Source organism: Ochlerotatus camptorhynchus, unplaced genomic scaffold (genome assembly GCF_037179485.1).
Source record: "Ochlerotatus camptorhynchus isolate MF236.1 unplaced genomic scaffold, CSIRO-AGI_Acam_v1.1 ptg000737l, whole genome shotgun sequence".
NCBI classification, from domain to species: Eukaryota; Metazoa; Arthropoda; class Insecta; order Diptera; family Culicidae; genus Ochlerotatus; species Ochlerotatus camptorhynchus.
Window position 1 is genome coordinate 235222 of NW_027041208.1, and position 16521 is coordinate 251742.

The 16521-nt window shown below is 45.4% G+C and overlaps 1 protein-coding gene across 1 annotated transcript; it reads right to left on the reverse strand.

Moving 5' to 3' along the window:
- Positions 1 to 1186: 1186 nt before the first annotated feature.
- Positions 1187 to 2467, reverse strand: LOC135714814 (CLIP domain-containing serine protease B4-like). The gene is made up of 3 exons (XM_065238184.1): positions 2352 to 2467; positions 2088 to 2292; positions 1187 to 2019 (listed from the first exon to the last, which is right to left on the reverse strand). Exons 1-3 carry the CDS (start codon positions 2410 to 2412, stop codon positions 1413 to 1415), a joined length of 873 nt encoding a protein of 290 aa, XP_065094256.1. The 5' UTR covers positions 2413 to 2467; the 3' UTR covers positions 1187 to 1412.
- Between the last annotated feature and the right edge of the window lie 14054 nt (positions 2468 to 16521).

Sequence of the window (16521 nt, forward strand, 5' to 3'; positions counted from 1 at the left end):
ACGCTCTATCACTGCTTTTTCAATTTATTTAACATGATTTTTGTCCCATTTTCGTTACTTTTTTAAAATAAATATTTGAATGGAAGATACATTAAACATATTACCTATAATCTTCATGTGTTTTCACGTGAGATATGCTTTAAACATATATTTCGTTTCGGATATATATGTCATGAAGCCTCTGTTGATGTGTTTCATGGAAGACGAAACTATCAAAGTTAAGCGTTCTTTCACTAGTCTGCTTCACTGAAGCTTGAAAGAAAGACAAATGAAGTAACGGGAGAAAGAGAGACAAGCGATTGAAGATGTGTTTGCAGATGGCGACTGAGGTTCTCGAATGCTGCGAAGCTGTTCGACTTCAACAGAAAAAGAAAGCCAGCAGTCACACTTCGTCGCATCGATTTTGTCGATTGACGCTGATAATATTATTGCGACGCCCTGGACGACATGCAGCCTTGGATCGCGAGAAATGAGATGACTTTTAAGTACAAAACCGGAGGTCACAATGCGGAATATGAAACGATATTTTCTCGTTTCGAATTCCGTTACGTGACCCCGGCCTTAGATGGAATGGTAATTAAGTCATATGCATATTTCTTCGCTATGTGACAGAAAATCTTGACTTCAGCCATCTATGAAGGAGAAGAAGAAGAAGAAAAAGAAGCTCTGGTGACATATTCAGATGTGGACTGTGGAAATGACGTTAAAGGTAAACGATTGATGAACGATTACAACGTGCGAGTATTTGGAGTAACAAACCATGGCGTTGTCGGCAATAGAGTTTGTAGCGCATTGCATCCAAGGTTGCAAAGACTCATTTCAGCTAAAATAATGTTTTTCGGAATAATAAAACCAAAAGATGGTATGATGGCATGTTTTACTTGTAACTTACAAGAAGAGGTTACAAAGTATGCGTTGGAAACATAAAACCTGTAAATTTTGCTTTCTATGAGTCACAATCAGCGATTTGCTGATCGCTGAGTGAGTGAGTGAGTGAATGAGTTTGTGAAAAATCGCTGATTGTGACTCTCATGAAGTGAAATAAACAGGTTTAATATGTCAAACACATTCTTTGCAACCTCTTCTTGTATCCTACCAATTCAAAATTTGATCATGGCATCTAATTATTTCATAATTTAGAAAAACTTTGTTTTAGCTGAAATGAGTCTTTGCAACCTTGATTGCATCACTGCTTGTGAAGATGTATGAACTCGGAATTGTCATCAAGCTACACACACTGTTTAGATTAGTGTAAGAATATTTGCTCAGAAATGAGGTTTAAACCGGTAAAGGTACCTACAATGGATACATTTGGCTTTAATTTAATCCAGAGCTTTTCCTATAAAACTCTGATTATCTGAGGTGTATCAATTCCAGGATCACATCTGTGTTATGATTTTTATTAACAATGATCAGCATGGACCAGCACCGTTCAAGTTCTCCCGAATCCAATCCAAATAATGAGTAATACGAGTGAATATATCAGATTCGTGTTGCTTAGGATTTCCAAACTCCCAAACTCCATGTCCATGCTGATACCAGTAATCATCCCTTTCCTGCGTGACGAGCGATCTTGCAAAATCAACACGTTGAAGATTATTTTCATCCACTTGCTCGGTACAAATCTCCGAAGTTGACTGAAAATCAAAATCACATTCCTCGTCGCTTACGGTACGCACTTCCATGGAGTTTTGATGGCGATCCCCAATAAAATCCGTAACGTTAGGAATGTAATTTTCTTCCACAATGTTCCATCCCACAACTCTGAGTATTCTACCGGATTCAAGTGGATTCATGTGTGATTCACTCCAAGGAAGGCATATTGGCGATATAAAATTCGTGAATGTCACTGGCCTGGCAAGTTTAATCATGGCAATATCATGTTGGATGTGGCTAGAGTTGAAGTCCTGGTGAATGACATGACTGACGATTGCAACGTCGATGATTCTTCCTGCACACAACTCGGCATCGCAGGCCCGTTCACTTGTAATGTTCCACCCACCCAAACGTATCTTGAATCTGGAAAATTGAATGAATTTGCTACTGCAATAAACAAAGAAGTAAAATAAGAACACATTTTCCCTCACGTGACATATCCCGGCAAATTCTCGAAACAATGCGCTGGTGTCAAAACAAACCGATCGGATATTAGGGTTCCACCACAGATGGCAACAATAGGACCATTCCACTGAGGTTGCACAATAAGCACAGCTGTCCACGGGTAGAACGGTTCCTCAATTTCCTTCAGCGCTCTGATCCCACAAACGCCCGGTGCTGGTAAACTGCATTTGGCTAATGTGGGAAATATTTTCAAAAAAACTGTGATGAGAGGAGCGTAAATATAAGCTTACCAGCTAATGCCATAGCGATCACAGTGCTGAGCAACGCAATTATAGTGCCTGTTGTAATCATTGTCCGTTTTCTGATTTGCTCAACTGTCTCAGTTGTAATGATCGTTACTGCGCATAGGTTCGTCCAGCTTCAATCGGATGATAATCTACGATTCAATGTGTATTAGGTACTACATTCTCCGTTTGTCATGTGCAGTTGACTCCGCTGATTATTACATTTCTCTTGCTAGCGTTATCTCGCGGTTACACAGTCGGGTCAAAGAGTTGTTCAATTCAAACTTGTAAGGAAAGTTGTCCTAGGAAAGCCACAGGAATTTAATTCTTGATAATATTGTTTTGTAACTAGATCGCCATCATTATTATTTTTTCGATCCATTTATTTGTAACTTGTATCAAAAACCCAGAAAAAATATCTGTAGTCATCCTAAATGAGACCAAATTCGAAAAAAGGGAGAATCGTGTAAATACAGAATTGAAAGCAGTATGATATCATAAGAGAAAACGAAGATGAGCCCGGTGTAGTGGTTGGTATCCATACCTCTCATGCTGAAGGTCACGAGTTCGAATCATGCGAAATTCAAACAGAACTCGTGACCTTCTATTTAGTTCTTAAATATTTCTCAACTTTCGTGCACCACATACTGCTATATCTATACTGTCAAACCTACAGCTCAGCTCCGAATCAAAGTGAACGAACAAACTGTTCAGCATCATAAATATTCAATCTCATCTCCAATTTTCTCAGATTCGATAATCATCATCTCGTCCAAAGAGACAGTGAAGTAGGTATCTTTGACTTTCCTCGAATCGGTCGGAGATGGTCTTAGCAATGTCTTTTCCCCTCAGTCAACAAGTTCACATCCGGTACTTACAATCCCTCGAATCGAAACAGAAAAAAAATCCCTTCGGCTCATTCCACCAGAGACAATGTGTGTGTGTGTCTTCTGTACCGTCATCATCCAAGGCTCCGAGAACAGATTTTCACATGTTCCTACATGCAGTTATGTGCTGTCTCATCGTTTCTGGATCAAAGCCGGATAAAGTGCGGAAACCGAGATCGAATATCGAGATGTGGTAGTACCCACTTGTAACATGGAATAATTTATAGAGACATTGAAATTGGATGTAAAAATGGTTCGTACGGAGGAAAATGCCAACATCAGATGCATTTTGAGGTCGTATCTTGTACCGGTATCGGAATGGGATGCTTTAAGGAAATGTTGAATTCGATATAAACTACGATGCAAATTTATAATTCAATTCCTCGAGAAAGCGGTTGTCCTTTTACCAGCAGAAAGTCAAACATCAGAGCACCACTGCTGAGGAGCCACAAAGTGGTATGAGATTCAAAATTTATTTCCTTCACTTTAACCACGAAACCGCATTCATTTATCCACGTTTTAAGCTGTTCTCATTTTTCAGTCTGCATCCAAGTTTGTGGGCATTAAAAATTAAAAATTATCATAACATAAATAGCAGGGAAGCTATGTGCTCCACGGAAGCAAAGTGATTTTGGTGTTCCGTCCAGCTAACCCAAAGTCCACTCTGTGGTGGTAGCTGAGTTTGAAACGCCAACGACTATCGTGGAAGATTTTGAGGACGGAATAAAAAAAAAACTTAGGGAATGTGCTACAACGACGAACGGACAGACGTCCATATGGCCGGGAATGCGGCGGTACACGCTGTAGCAGCATTTTGTGGACACAGATTAAATATAACCTAGAGCAGAGATTTTAAAACCGCTCCTGCTACTGACTGGCTCAGCCCCACTCGTTTCCATTCGCCCCCCTCCCCCCTCTCCTTTTGTTTGAAGACCTATTATCCGTATGAATGATTCAGAGGTTGTATTTCGTCCTTATGGCGTGATGTTTTCAGTCTGAGTCTGTTTCCCCGGGTGGATTAAAATAACACTTTTATGCGGCAGTAGTAATGGTTTTATGGTAGTGGAATGGATTAATGAGTGGATAATTTGGACTCCAAATGCATTAATAATTTTCCCTGATATCACACTCAAGGGCACTCTAATGTTTAGCTAGCAAGGGAAAATACTTTCGTTTTGCATTTACTACTCACTCATACGCAAACGTTAAATAAGTACTTTTAATCATAAGTGTATAAACGTTGCTAGTAAAAGTTGTTCGAAAACGTGCCGAAATCTCACGGAAAATAATATTCAGAAATTGATTGAGCTGGGTTTTGCGGAAGTGAACCAACTTAACAGTAACTCCAAAATTAGGGATTCTTGTCATACACAGCTTTCTAAACGTGCCGAACTATCAAGTAGTGATGAGTTATCGAACTGCGATGAACAAGAAATCAACATGAATGTTCCTTGTCAAGAATCCTTAGCAACTGTACTATCAATAACATCGGTAGAAACAAAAAAAATTGGTGAGGTTGTGTACAAGACACGACCGCAGGGTTGACGTAGACTACGTTAAGCTGTGTAGTGAAATTCTCGTGCGTTTTTCTAGATATTGATTTAAAATACAGTAGAAGTAACCTATGATTTCGGTCCTATGTACATATTTTGGATTTCCTACTTAGTAGGATCATGTTAAATTCATTATTCACTTGGTTAAATTCAGGACCTCATAAAAATGCGAATACATATTCTATTTCATTTGGTTCCTAAATAACAATCAGATATGAGTAAGGCTTTCTTCAGGTGATTCATTGAAGCGTCCAACAATGACCGTCATGATAGCTGATATTCCCTATCACTTCAAGATTTCTAGGACATAGGTTGTGACATCATTCATGAAATTGAAACTTCTTGTGTACTGGACTGCAACAAACGTGAAGTTCCAGTATCTTTGTTATAAGTTTTTTGAGAGCTGATATCTGTACTCTTGAAATTTTTATGTGGTAATAAGATTGATCAGAAACAAGGTATCCTCAGCGATTCAACTTCAAAACGCTAAACGGATTGCACAATTTTGCACCAATGTTATGCAACATTTCATAGTTGATCGGGATACAAGGGGTGGTCACTCTACACACTTGTTTTGCGCCAACTTTTTTCTCAGTGTACCTCAGTGTGCCGCAGTTGTACCGGCAGTGTCAAGAAGTCATTGAACTGACATTTGATTGCTTGTGAATAATGCCTTGTTTGGCAACCCGGTATTTTAACAGCTTTTATTTTTGTTTTGTTTTTCAATGTTTTCAAAAACGACACGGACTCCAGTTGGGACTACACACTGGATGCATCCGTCTCCAAGGATGCCTGGAACGGACGAGCTCCGTTGCTACACGATCCTTTGGCGGAAGGCCGACCCCGCACAACGAACGTCAATCATTAGTCAACCAATCCTTCTGGGAGCCGGCGGAGGAAATGGATTTGCACCGAATTTTCACCGCCCGAGTATCATCCGTCGGAAAACTGGAAACCAACACCGGCCAGAACACACGTCGGACTGATGAAGGACGCACCGCTGACCCGAAACGGACCAGCCGTACACCCTGCAGGACAATTCGATCAGCTTCAAGGTCTACAGCGCCTCCAAGAACAATCGCTTCCCAGGCCAGCAAAAATCGCATTCACTTCTTCAATAACCCACCCGTATGCCGTCCGAGGATCTGCTGCTGACTGCATTCACCACCAAGGGCTGCCACCCGTCCCAAGTGCGAATGTTCCCGCTGAAATCTGGAAGTTCCTCCTCCGGATTGGTCGAGTTCCCGAGCGTAGCCCTGGCGGTGAACGTCATCATGAAGTGCAACCACAGCGCGATGATCACAAATGCACAAAACTCCCGTTCATTATGAAGCTGTGCTTCTCCTCCTCCAAGAAGATGAGCGGTGCGTGGAGCACGAGAACACCGAAAACACATTAGCTTTGAAAGAGCGGAAGCTTATTTTCTGAAAAAAAGAAAGGATTTTCCTTTTTCTTGGTAGTTAATGTTATGATACGTAATTATAATTTCTTATTGTGTTAGTTAGAAGTGCAAAAAGGAACGAGAGTAAAAATTTGTTGAACTATTTGAGATTTAGCCAAGACAGTCCTCCAACATTATACGTTGAACGATGGAATGGTTGGTGTAGCAGACACCGCCATGGATGTATTCGAGCAGTTCGAATGGTCGGATGGTATAGATTTTGTTTGGTTGTTGACTTTCCGATTAAAACTCAAGCACCGCTTGTCGTGAACGGCCCAAGATTTCCAGCGTCGACCACGGCTACACAAATTAGCTATGCAGCTCTCACGGCTGCGGCTGATTCCAATGCTGCTGCTGCTGTCTCCTCTAAAATTCGTCAAAAAAGACGGACCAGCAGCAGCATTGGAAGCAGCCGCAGCCGTGGGAGCTGCATCGCTAGTTCGTGTAGCCATGGCCGGAAACCTCGGTTAGGTCAAGATACCGCTGTCAGCTGTACTTCGTATGAGAGGAAATGTGGATGCGACTGCCGTCACGGGTGTAACGATTTTGAGAATCCATGGTGAGACTTGGTGGAGATTCACGGTTGTTTTGAAAATAATTTGACTAGGAGTGGCAACGTCAATAACAAATTTTGACACATGCACACTGCGCAGGCGCAGAAAAAGTTCAGTGTTGCCAGTAACTTTGAAGTTCATAAAAATTGTAACCATGGGTGCCAAACAACGTCAATGACTGCACCCCGATGTGCCCCAGTTTGATTTTGGCACACTGTGTAGAGTGACCAACCCCTTGCCGTTTATCAATTAGCCATGAAACCATCCAATAATTTCTCAGTACATCTTTTATCTATCGATTGAAAAAAAAAAAAATACTGTGGTTGTGTTCCATTTGGAAAATTTTCACTTAGATTTGACACTTCGAAAATAAATTAAGATGTTCGAAAATCCCTATTGTTAAACGGCCGATTTTCCAAAAAGCGTCTGTCAAAATTGATTCCTTGTTTGTCAGAAATAAGTCTGCTGCAATAGCAGGTTTATTTGAAAATTTTCCATCTGTCAAATTTAAGTAAACATTCCCAAATGGAACACAGCCTTAATAACTTGAGCACAGAATCGTTTCTTGTTGTGTTTGTTGTATTACATTAAAAAATGGATGGGCCGAGTGGATTCAAGGAGAAAGTCGACGAAGAGAATCTTGTCAGTGTTACTTAGGACCTAATGAAATGTTCAGATTAAATTGTTTTGCTTAGCTGTAGTAATGTAAACAGAAAATCGACGAAGAGAATCGAACATTACAAGTAGGCCCTTTTAAACGCTCACTTCCGAATTTCAGAACCTAGCACTGAAAAAACTCGACGGTACCTCTATTTATGCTAAGAGATAAGCATTGGAAGTCCCTCCTACTTGAAGAACTATACAATCGAATGGCTGGCTATGCCTCACCCCATCAGCAAAAAAAAAACTGGGGTTGCATAATTTTCCAAGTAGGAGGGACTTTCATAGCTAATATAAAAGCATAAATAGAGGAACCGTCTGATAATTTCAGTGCTTGGAATAGAAAACTGCAATCTGTGTAGGAAAATCCTTCTTATCACCACAGAAACACCCCGTTCCCGTTTTCTTATGCAAAATAATGAATGTGCGTTCACAAAACGCACGAAATCTAAAAAAAAAACCATATTAAGATTTTTTTTACTGATAATTAAATGGAGGGATTTCAAGTTAAAATGTTCTGATCGCCAAATATTCATGATCAATACCGAAATTTCGCATAAATGTCCAACCCATTTTGTGTGGTGTGAGCTGCTGATTTTCTGTGTTGCTCAATGATTAGGGAACTTTCATAAATAACGTAGCAGTTGAGGGAGGAGAGGGGTTTCAGAAGTTGGGACCTTCCATGTGTATTGCAAAACACGTTCCGAGGGGGAAGGGGTGTTAATTGGTCAAAAATATACGTAATTTATGGATGGCCCTAATTTTACTTCCAAGGCTGTGTCGCAATGGGCGAGTTGAATTTAACTCGTGGTTAAAAGTGACAGATGAGTTATCGAATAACCCTGCTATACGAGCGTAGTTATTTCGGACCGACTAGAAGTTAAATTTTGGTAACCGTGGCTGAGTTCTGTTTGAAAACTGATCAATTTCCGGCATTTTCATCAATAACTTACGAAATGTCACGTTTAACCACGAGTTAAATGTAACTCGTCCATTGGTTCACAGCCCAAGAAGTATTTTTCGATTACTTTTTCGAAGGACCGTATCAGCTTTTGTAAACGCATTTGATCGTCGATTTGGCGTAGCTGGTAGCTCGCCCACGCATGCTAGTACTACCATCAGATAGGGGAAAGTTTTCCCAACCTGTTAGCGGTGTTAGTATGTGGGGCGAGCTATTAGTTATGCCAAACCGACGATAAAATGCGTTGTTTACAAAAGCTGATATGTCCTTCCGAAAAGCAATCGAGATTTGTAGTTATCATTCAGGCAAGGAGCGCTTGCGCCATCGAGGTGACGCCGGTACCAGCAGCCAATGATCTCGACGGGAACGACGCGCAAAGTTCGAGGTGCAAAACTCGAACTCTGCGCGCTTGACAGGAACCGCCTTCCTACTGCTGCTGCTGCTACTGCTTCTGCTACCTGCTTACCCGCCGTCCGAAGCGAAAATGAGCTGATGCATTCGTTTAAATGATCTTTATTTTAGTTTAACTTGGACGATTACCATATAAATTTTTACTAAGTGATTTAATTGCTTTCTTCATCTTTAGGTATGGGCAAAATTTAAAATTTGTTTTACAGGATTAGTCCTAGACTTAGTACACGGTCGACCACCTTGGTGGGATTGGTTTGTTTTGTTTTTAGAATTTGAAGAGAAACTACTTAATACTACTATTTACAGCTTAAAACTAACCTACTCTACTATATACACTTAACCTACTATGTACAAATTGCTTATTAAAGCATGTTCAGAAAGATTGCATTTTTGAATAAATTTAGTTGTCATATCATCAATTTTGGAATCTACTTTGGGAATTTCTGCCTCTTGATGGAGGTCTGCTATTCTTGTGTCGAATGGACGATCTAGGATCATCCTCAACACTCTATTCTGTGCAACCTGGATTTTGTTCCTGTGGGTCTGAGCGCACGATTCCCACACCGGGGCGGCATATAAGATCGCGGGGGCTATGATCTGTTTGTAAACAGCCAGTTTGTTTTGCCTTGAGAGGCGGGATCTGCGGCAAATGAGCGGATACAAACACCTAACCAAGGCGGAGCACTTAACTAGGGTTTTCTCTATGTGCGAGCGGAACAGGAGCTTCTCATCGAACAACATCCCGAGATAAGTAACATCAGTGGACCACTCGACCCTTGTACCATCCATTATTACGGTACAGGAGGGAGACGGTTTAAGTTTTGGTGATTGTCTGTGAAGGAACATGATCGCTTGGGTTTTCGAGGCGTTGATTTTGATTTTCCACGAGGTGGCATAATCAGTAAAGGTGTCAAGGCATCGTTGGAGCTTGTTCGTAATTTCACGAGGCATCCTACCCTTGACGGCTATCGCGGTGTCATCTGCAAACAGAAAGAACACGCAACCGTCTCCTAGAGGAGGGATGTCCGACGTGTAGATGCTGTAAAGCAGTGGTCCCAGCAGACTCCCTTGCGGAACACCTGCTGGGATCGGAAATTGTCCCGAAAGGGAACTATTCAACGACACCCTGAACGACCTTTGCTGGAGATAGTTACGGGTGATTTTCACAAGGTATGGTGGAAAGTTGGAGTTACAAAGCTTGTATATAAGTCCGTCGTGCCAGACATTGTCAAACGCCTTTTCGACGTCTAACAAGGCCATGGCTGTGGACTTGGATACAGCTTTGTTACTTCGGATGTTATTCATCACCCGCACTAGCTGATGATTGGTGGAATGCCCCTTGCGGAACCCGAACTGTTCCGGAAGAAGAATGTCATGTTCCTCCACAAACTTGTTTAGTCGGCTGAGGATCAATTTTTCGAACAGCTTGCTCAGCGCTGAGAGCAGGCTAATCGGTCTGTAGCTTGACGGTAGTGAAGGGTCTTTCCCAGGTTTGCGGATCGGGATGATTTTTGCCACCTTCCAGATGCTTGGAAAGTAGTGCAGCTCCAAGCATCTGTTGAGGATGGCAGCCAGCAGCGAGTGGACCCTCGGGCTGAGATTTTTCAACGCTAGGTTGAATATTCCGTCAAACCCGGGAGCCTTCATGTTTTTACTATATTTCAGCGCTGAGCAAATTTGTTCCTCTGTAATCCGTTCTTCTGGAGGGACGGCACAAGGGGAGGTATCTAACGTCTGGACGCACTGCACAACCTGGTTCTCGAGTGGACTTGGGATTGTAGAGCCAAGCAAATGCGATTGGGCAATGTGCTCCCCAATTGCATTGGCCTTCTCTTCGTTGGTGATAAGCCGTTCGTCATTGACTCTAAGTGGTGGAATGGGCTTGGGGTGAGCCTTCAGCACCTTGGCAACCTTCCAGAATGGTCTGGAACGGTCGTCCAGGTTCTGAACGAGCCGCCCGAAACTCTCGTTCCGGATTGAGACCATTCTGGAAGCGATCTGCCGATTCAGATCGACCATTTCGTATTTACGCTGCAGATCCCCAGTCCGCTGAAACTGGCGTCTACGAACATTTCTGAGCCGAATCAAGAGTTTGGTGTGGGAATCAATTGCTTGAAACTTACCCCTCACAGGAACTCGTCGAACGCACTCTTCGTCAGCCACGGATATGGCTTGATGGAGACCCTCCAGAGCCCGGTCGATGTCCTCCACTGTGTCGAGTGGTGGGTTGTCGTCGATGTGGCGGTCGACCACGCGTCGAAACTGGACCCAGTTGACTCGATGGTAGTCCTTCCGCTGGCACGGTGTAGGGGCCACGTTGTAGCCCAGCTCGGTCAGCACCGGTTGGTGGTCCGAACTCAGGTCGTTGACGGCAACCGGCTTGGCTAATCTGGTGTTTGCCAAGAACAGGTCCAGCGTCGATGGGTTGCCCGCCGGTGATGTGAAGGTTGGTTCGTCCGGAAACCAGACGGAATAGAGACCATGCTGGGAATGGTCGAATAGCAGGCGGCCGTTTTGGTTCTGCTGGTAGTTCCGCCAGGCCTCGTGCCGGGCGTTCAGGTCCCCTCCGATTACGAAGCGGGCATTGGTGCGGGTTATGATGGCAAGGTCGTTCTTGAACTGCTGTGCTGTACCATTGCTAACGGTACATTGCCGGGGGCAGTAGACAACGATGAACCGGACGTTTCCGGTCGATGTTTCCACCTCAACGCCGACGGCCTCGATGATGGAAGTGCGGTAGTGGGGTAGGGTGCAGTACTTGATGCCTTTCTTGATGATGACCGCGACACCGCCCCCCCTGGAGCTGGTGCGATCAAGCCGGACAATGCTGTGGTCGGGCAGCCAGAAGCTGTCACCGGTCTTGAGGTGGGTCTCGGTGAGAAGGCCCACGTCGATGTCGTGCTTGCGGAGGAAGTCTGCAAGCTCAATGTTTTTCGCCCCTACGGAGCGAGCGTTCCAGTTGGCGATCTTTATGGGTTCACGGTCCATAATTAGCGACGAAGGAGATGATAGCTTGGAGCTGTTGTGTTCTTGTTGCGCAGGTGCGCTTGATGATGATGGCCTGGGCCAACAGTGTGACGATCTCATCCGTTGACAGCGGAGAATCGTCTGTAGCTTCACCGGTTGTACCGGCCAATCCCGGAGCAGGGGGATCCGTCGATGGGCCGGAGGCTTGACTGGGTACTGCAGCGGCAGCCGACTGGGCAGCAGCCAACTGTTGGTTGAGCGGGAGCGGCGCCAACACTGGAATTGGCCGTGGTTGGACCGGTGATAACGGAGGAAAGTTCTGCGCGTTGTTTTCCGGGACCTTCTTGCGACCGGGCTGGTTGTTGGACGAGGCCTTCTTCCGGATCTCGGCGTATTCGGCCCGCTTCGGACAGGCCTTACTCGTGGCCTTGTGGGCAGCACCGCAGTTGGCGCATGTGGGAGCGGCTTCCTCGATGCTGTCGCAGTCGTCGATCTTGTGGTTTTTGCCGCATTTGATGCAGCGGCTGGCCATGCGGCAGTTCCTGGTGCCGTGCCCGAACAATAGGCAGTTCGAGCACTGAGTGACGCCACGGTGGGTTGGCTTATACCGCTCCCACTTCACTACGATGTGGAACAGTGTGCGTGTCGTATGGAGATCCTTCACGGTTGTGGAGTTCTTCTGCAGATGGACCAAGTAGAGCTGGTCACGATACTTGATGGCCTTGCTGCGGGTCATCTTGTGGATTTCGACCGGCTTGAGGCCGTTCGCCTTAATCTCGTCCATTAAGGTGGTGGTGTCCATGTCGTGGAGCCCGCGCAGCACCACTTTCAGCGGCTTGGTGGCCTCGACGTCGTGGGAGAAGTACTCCAGCTTCATCCTGTCCAAGAGGGCCTGGACTGCGTTGTAGTGATTTTCGGCCGAGACCATCAGTTTGTAGCCTTCCGTGCACCGTTGAATGGTGCAGCGAAGGCCCTGCTTAATGTAGAAATCCAGCTGCTCCCATAGCCCGGGAGGGAAGCCCTTCACATAGAAGGGTGGCAACTTAACTTTTTTAGGCACCGTCTCAGGGTCCGACTGCGGCTGGGCTCCGTTCTGCAGGGCGGAGAACGGATTGTTGCTCAGCAGCTTTTTTGCTGCCGATGCGGTGGCGCTGATGTCTTCAGGTCTGGGTCGTTTAGTTCCGGGAGGCCCCGGCTGCGGGTCCGCAACGCCTGTCGGGACGGGCAATGGGGTTTTCTTCTGCTTCTTCTGAGCTGGCTCGGTGGTCGCGCCGTCTCCTGGGAGAGTCTGTTTTCCCGGTAAGCCGGCACTCGCGTTACCGCGCGATTTCTTACCCATGGCTGGGTCAGCGAGAGCGTCACTATACAACGCGGAGCTAATTCGACTTGCGAACGAACGAACGAAACTAGAGAGAATTCAAATCGACTGAACTGCTCAACAGTCTGGCAGCGAATGATCTAGCGATGAGCTGATGCACATTAGCAGCGCTGTTTTATTACTTTCCTGATTCAAGCAGCACGATGTGCAACCAAATTGTACTTGATTATGAGGACTGGGTTTGGGGAGAACGTTTATTTCATGAAAACAGTGATAAAATTATCACTTTTTATTTGTCTATTTTTAAAACAGTTTTTTATGAAAAATTGAAAAAAAGTTTATTGCAACAGCTTACGAAAGGTATTTCCTATCGATTGGTGTATTCGGATTTTAATTTCATCTATAAATGACAAAGCTTATAGCGTTCAAAAAATGACACCTTTTCGTGACGGTTGCAATTTTCGATTTTTGATTTACCCCCAGTACCTTCCCATAAGACGTAGTCTACGTCAAAAAATCTACATCTTTTATTTTGACATCACCAATTGATCTGAAGAAAATGAGTTCTGTAAATTATGCTGTGCAGAAATATCATGATTTTTAGGCTGGTAAACGGCTGGAAAATGTGTACCATTGATACTTCGCGTATCTGCAGGTATAAAATAGACCCCACTAGCGGTCCTTAGCCTTTTGTCTAGTAACTCCTATCCCTACCTCCCCGCGGTGCCGGCTGGGGTACGAATAACCATAGGGAAGATCGCGTAACCTTGGGTCCTTGGTCGTATGCTGACTGGGAAGGGGGGGGGGGGACTCCTCTCTCGGGAGAGTGCAGTCTTCGAGTGTCTTTTCACCATGGAGGTGCGGCTCAAAACGGCGTCTGTTCTCCATGTTAGAAGCGGCTGATTAATGTCCTGGTGCCAGCGTGGGACTCTAAACAGTGCTGTGCACGATGGTCCCCCGGCGAGACAATGGGGGTTGGTGCAGGCTCTACAAGCCAACCGTAAAAAAACATTAGTACAGGAAGCAAGCAATGTAAATACGGACCGGAACAATCGGCGTAGACCCAAGTAACGGAAAAGGACTAACGATTGGAAACTCGGAACATGGAACTGCGAGTCTCTCAATTTCTTGGGAAGTACCCGTATTTTTTCCGATTTATTGAGGGTCCGCAAGTTCGAGATTGTAGCGCTGCAGGAGGTTTGCTGGATGGGATCGTCGGTACATACGTATAGGGATAGTTATACCATCTACCAGAACTTCGGCAATACACATGAGCTGGGTACAGTTTTCATCGTGATGGGCGAAATGCAAAAGCGCGTGATTGGGTGGTGGCCAATCGATAGCAGAATGTGCAAGTTGAGGATCAAAGGCCGTTTCTTCAATGTCAGCATAATCAACGTGCACAGCCCTCACTTAGCAAGTGACGATGACTATAAAGACGCTTTTTACGCGCAGCTGGAATGAGAATACGACAGCTGCCCAAGCCATGACCTCAAAATCGTCATCGGAGATCTTAACCCTCAGGTCGGTCAGGAGGTCATACGTAGTACCTACTTCCAGCATAGCCTCCCATATCGGTACACCTGGAGATCACCGCAGCAGACAGAATCGCAAATCGACCACGTTTTGATCGACGGAAGGCACTTCTCGGACATTATCGACGTCAGGACCTATCGCGGCACAAATATCGATTCGGACCACTACCTTCTAATGGTCAAGGTGCGCCAAAAACTTTCCGTTGCAAACAACATTCGGTACTGACGCCCGCAACGGTACAATCTGGGGCGACTGAAGCTGCCCGAAGTCGCAACTGAGTACGTGCAATGCCTCGACGCAGCGTTGCCGGATGAGGGAGAGGTCACCGAAGCCCCTCTTGAGGACTGCTGGAGCAACGTGAAAGCAGCCATTAATAGTGCTGCTAAAGGCGCCGTTGGGTTCGTGTAGCGGAATCGTCGGAACGATTGGTTCGACGAAGAGTGTCAGACGGTTTTGGACGAGAAGAACGCAGTGCGGGCGGCAAGGAATCCGTCAAAATGTAGAGCGATATAAACAGAGGCGAAGACAGCAAACCCATCATTTCCGGGATAAGAAGCGCCGCCTGGAAGAGCTGGAGTGCGAAGAAATGGAGCAGCTGTATCGTTCTCAAGAAACACGCAAGTTATACAACTCAACGCATCCCGCCAAGGCTTTGTGCCGCGAGCCGAAATGTGCCGGGATAAGGAAGGGGGAATCTTAACGGACGAACGTGAGGTGAGTGAAAGGTGGAAGCAGCACTACGATGGAGATCTGAACGGCGCAGCGGCGGAGGTTCAAGGCGGCGGGAGGAATGGCTTCGTCGGTACAGCGGATGAGGGGGACATGCCAGCTCCCACGATAGGTGAACAACAAAGCAGCTGAGAAAGATGGTATCGGAGTAGAACTTATCAAAATGGGCCTGAATAAGTTGGCCACTTGTCTGCACCGACTGATAGTCAGGATCTGGGATACAGAACAGCTACCGGATAAGTGGAAAGAGGGAGTAATATGCCCAGTATATAAAAAAGGCGACAAACTAGAATGTGAGAACTATCGAGCGATCACTATTCTTAACGTGGCCTACAGAGTGCTTTCCCAGATCATCTTTCGCCGTTTATCGCCGCTAGAAAGCATATTTGTGGGCAGTTATCAAGCCGGTTTTGTGGACGGGCGATTGACAACGGAGCAAATCTTTACGTTGCGGCAGATCCTCCAAAAGTGTCGTGAATATCAAGTCCCTACGCACCACCTATTCATCGATTTCAAGGCCGCCTATGATACTATTGACCGTGAAGAGCTATGGAAGATTATGTACGAGAACAGTTTTCCCGGGAAGCTGACCAGACTGATCAGGGCTACGATGGATGGTGTACAGTGCTGCGTGAAGATATCGAGTGCGTTATCGGACTCGTTTGAAACTCGCAAAGGACTTCGACAAGGCGATGGTCTTTCCTGCCTTCTGTTCAACATTGTGCTAGAAGATGTTATGAAACGTGTGGGCTTTAACATGCGGGCACGATCTTCAATAAGTCCAGCCAGTTCATCTGCTTCGCTGACGACGTGGCCGTGGCGGAGCAGTACAACAGGCTGAAACGTGAAGCAGAGAAGGTTGGATAAAGGTGAATAAGTCGAAGACAAAGTATCTGTTAGCTGGAGAAACCGAGCGGGATAGGGCTCGTATAGGCAGAAGCGTGACAATCGACGGGGATGAGTTCGAGGTGGTGGATGAATTTGTATACCTCGGATCATTGGTGACGTCGGATAACAACTGCAGCAGAGAAATTCGTCGGCGTATTATTGCCGGAAGTCGTGCTTACTACGGACTCCACAAGACCCTGAGGTCGGGTAAACTTCACCTCCGTACTAAATGTACCATGTACAAGACGCTGATAAGACCGGTAGTTCTCTA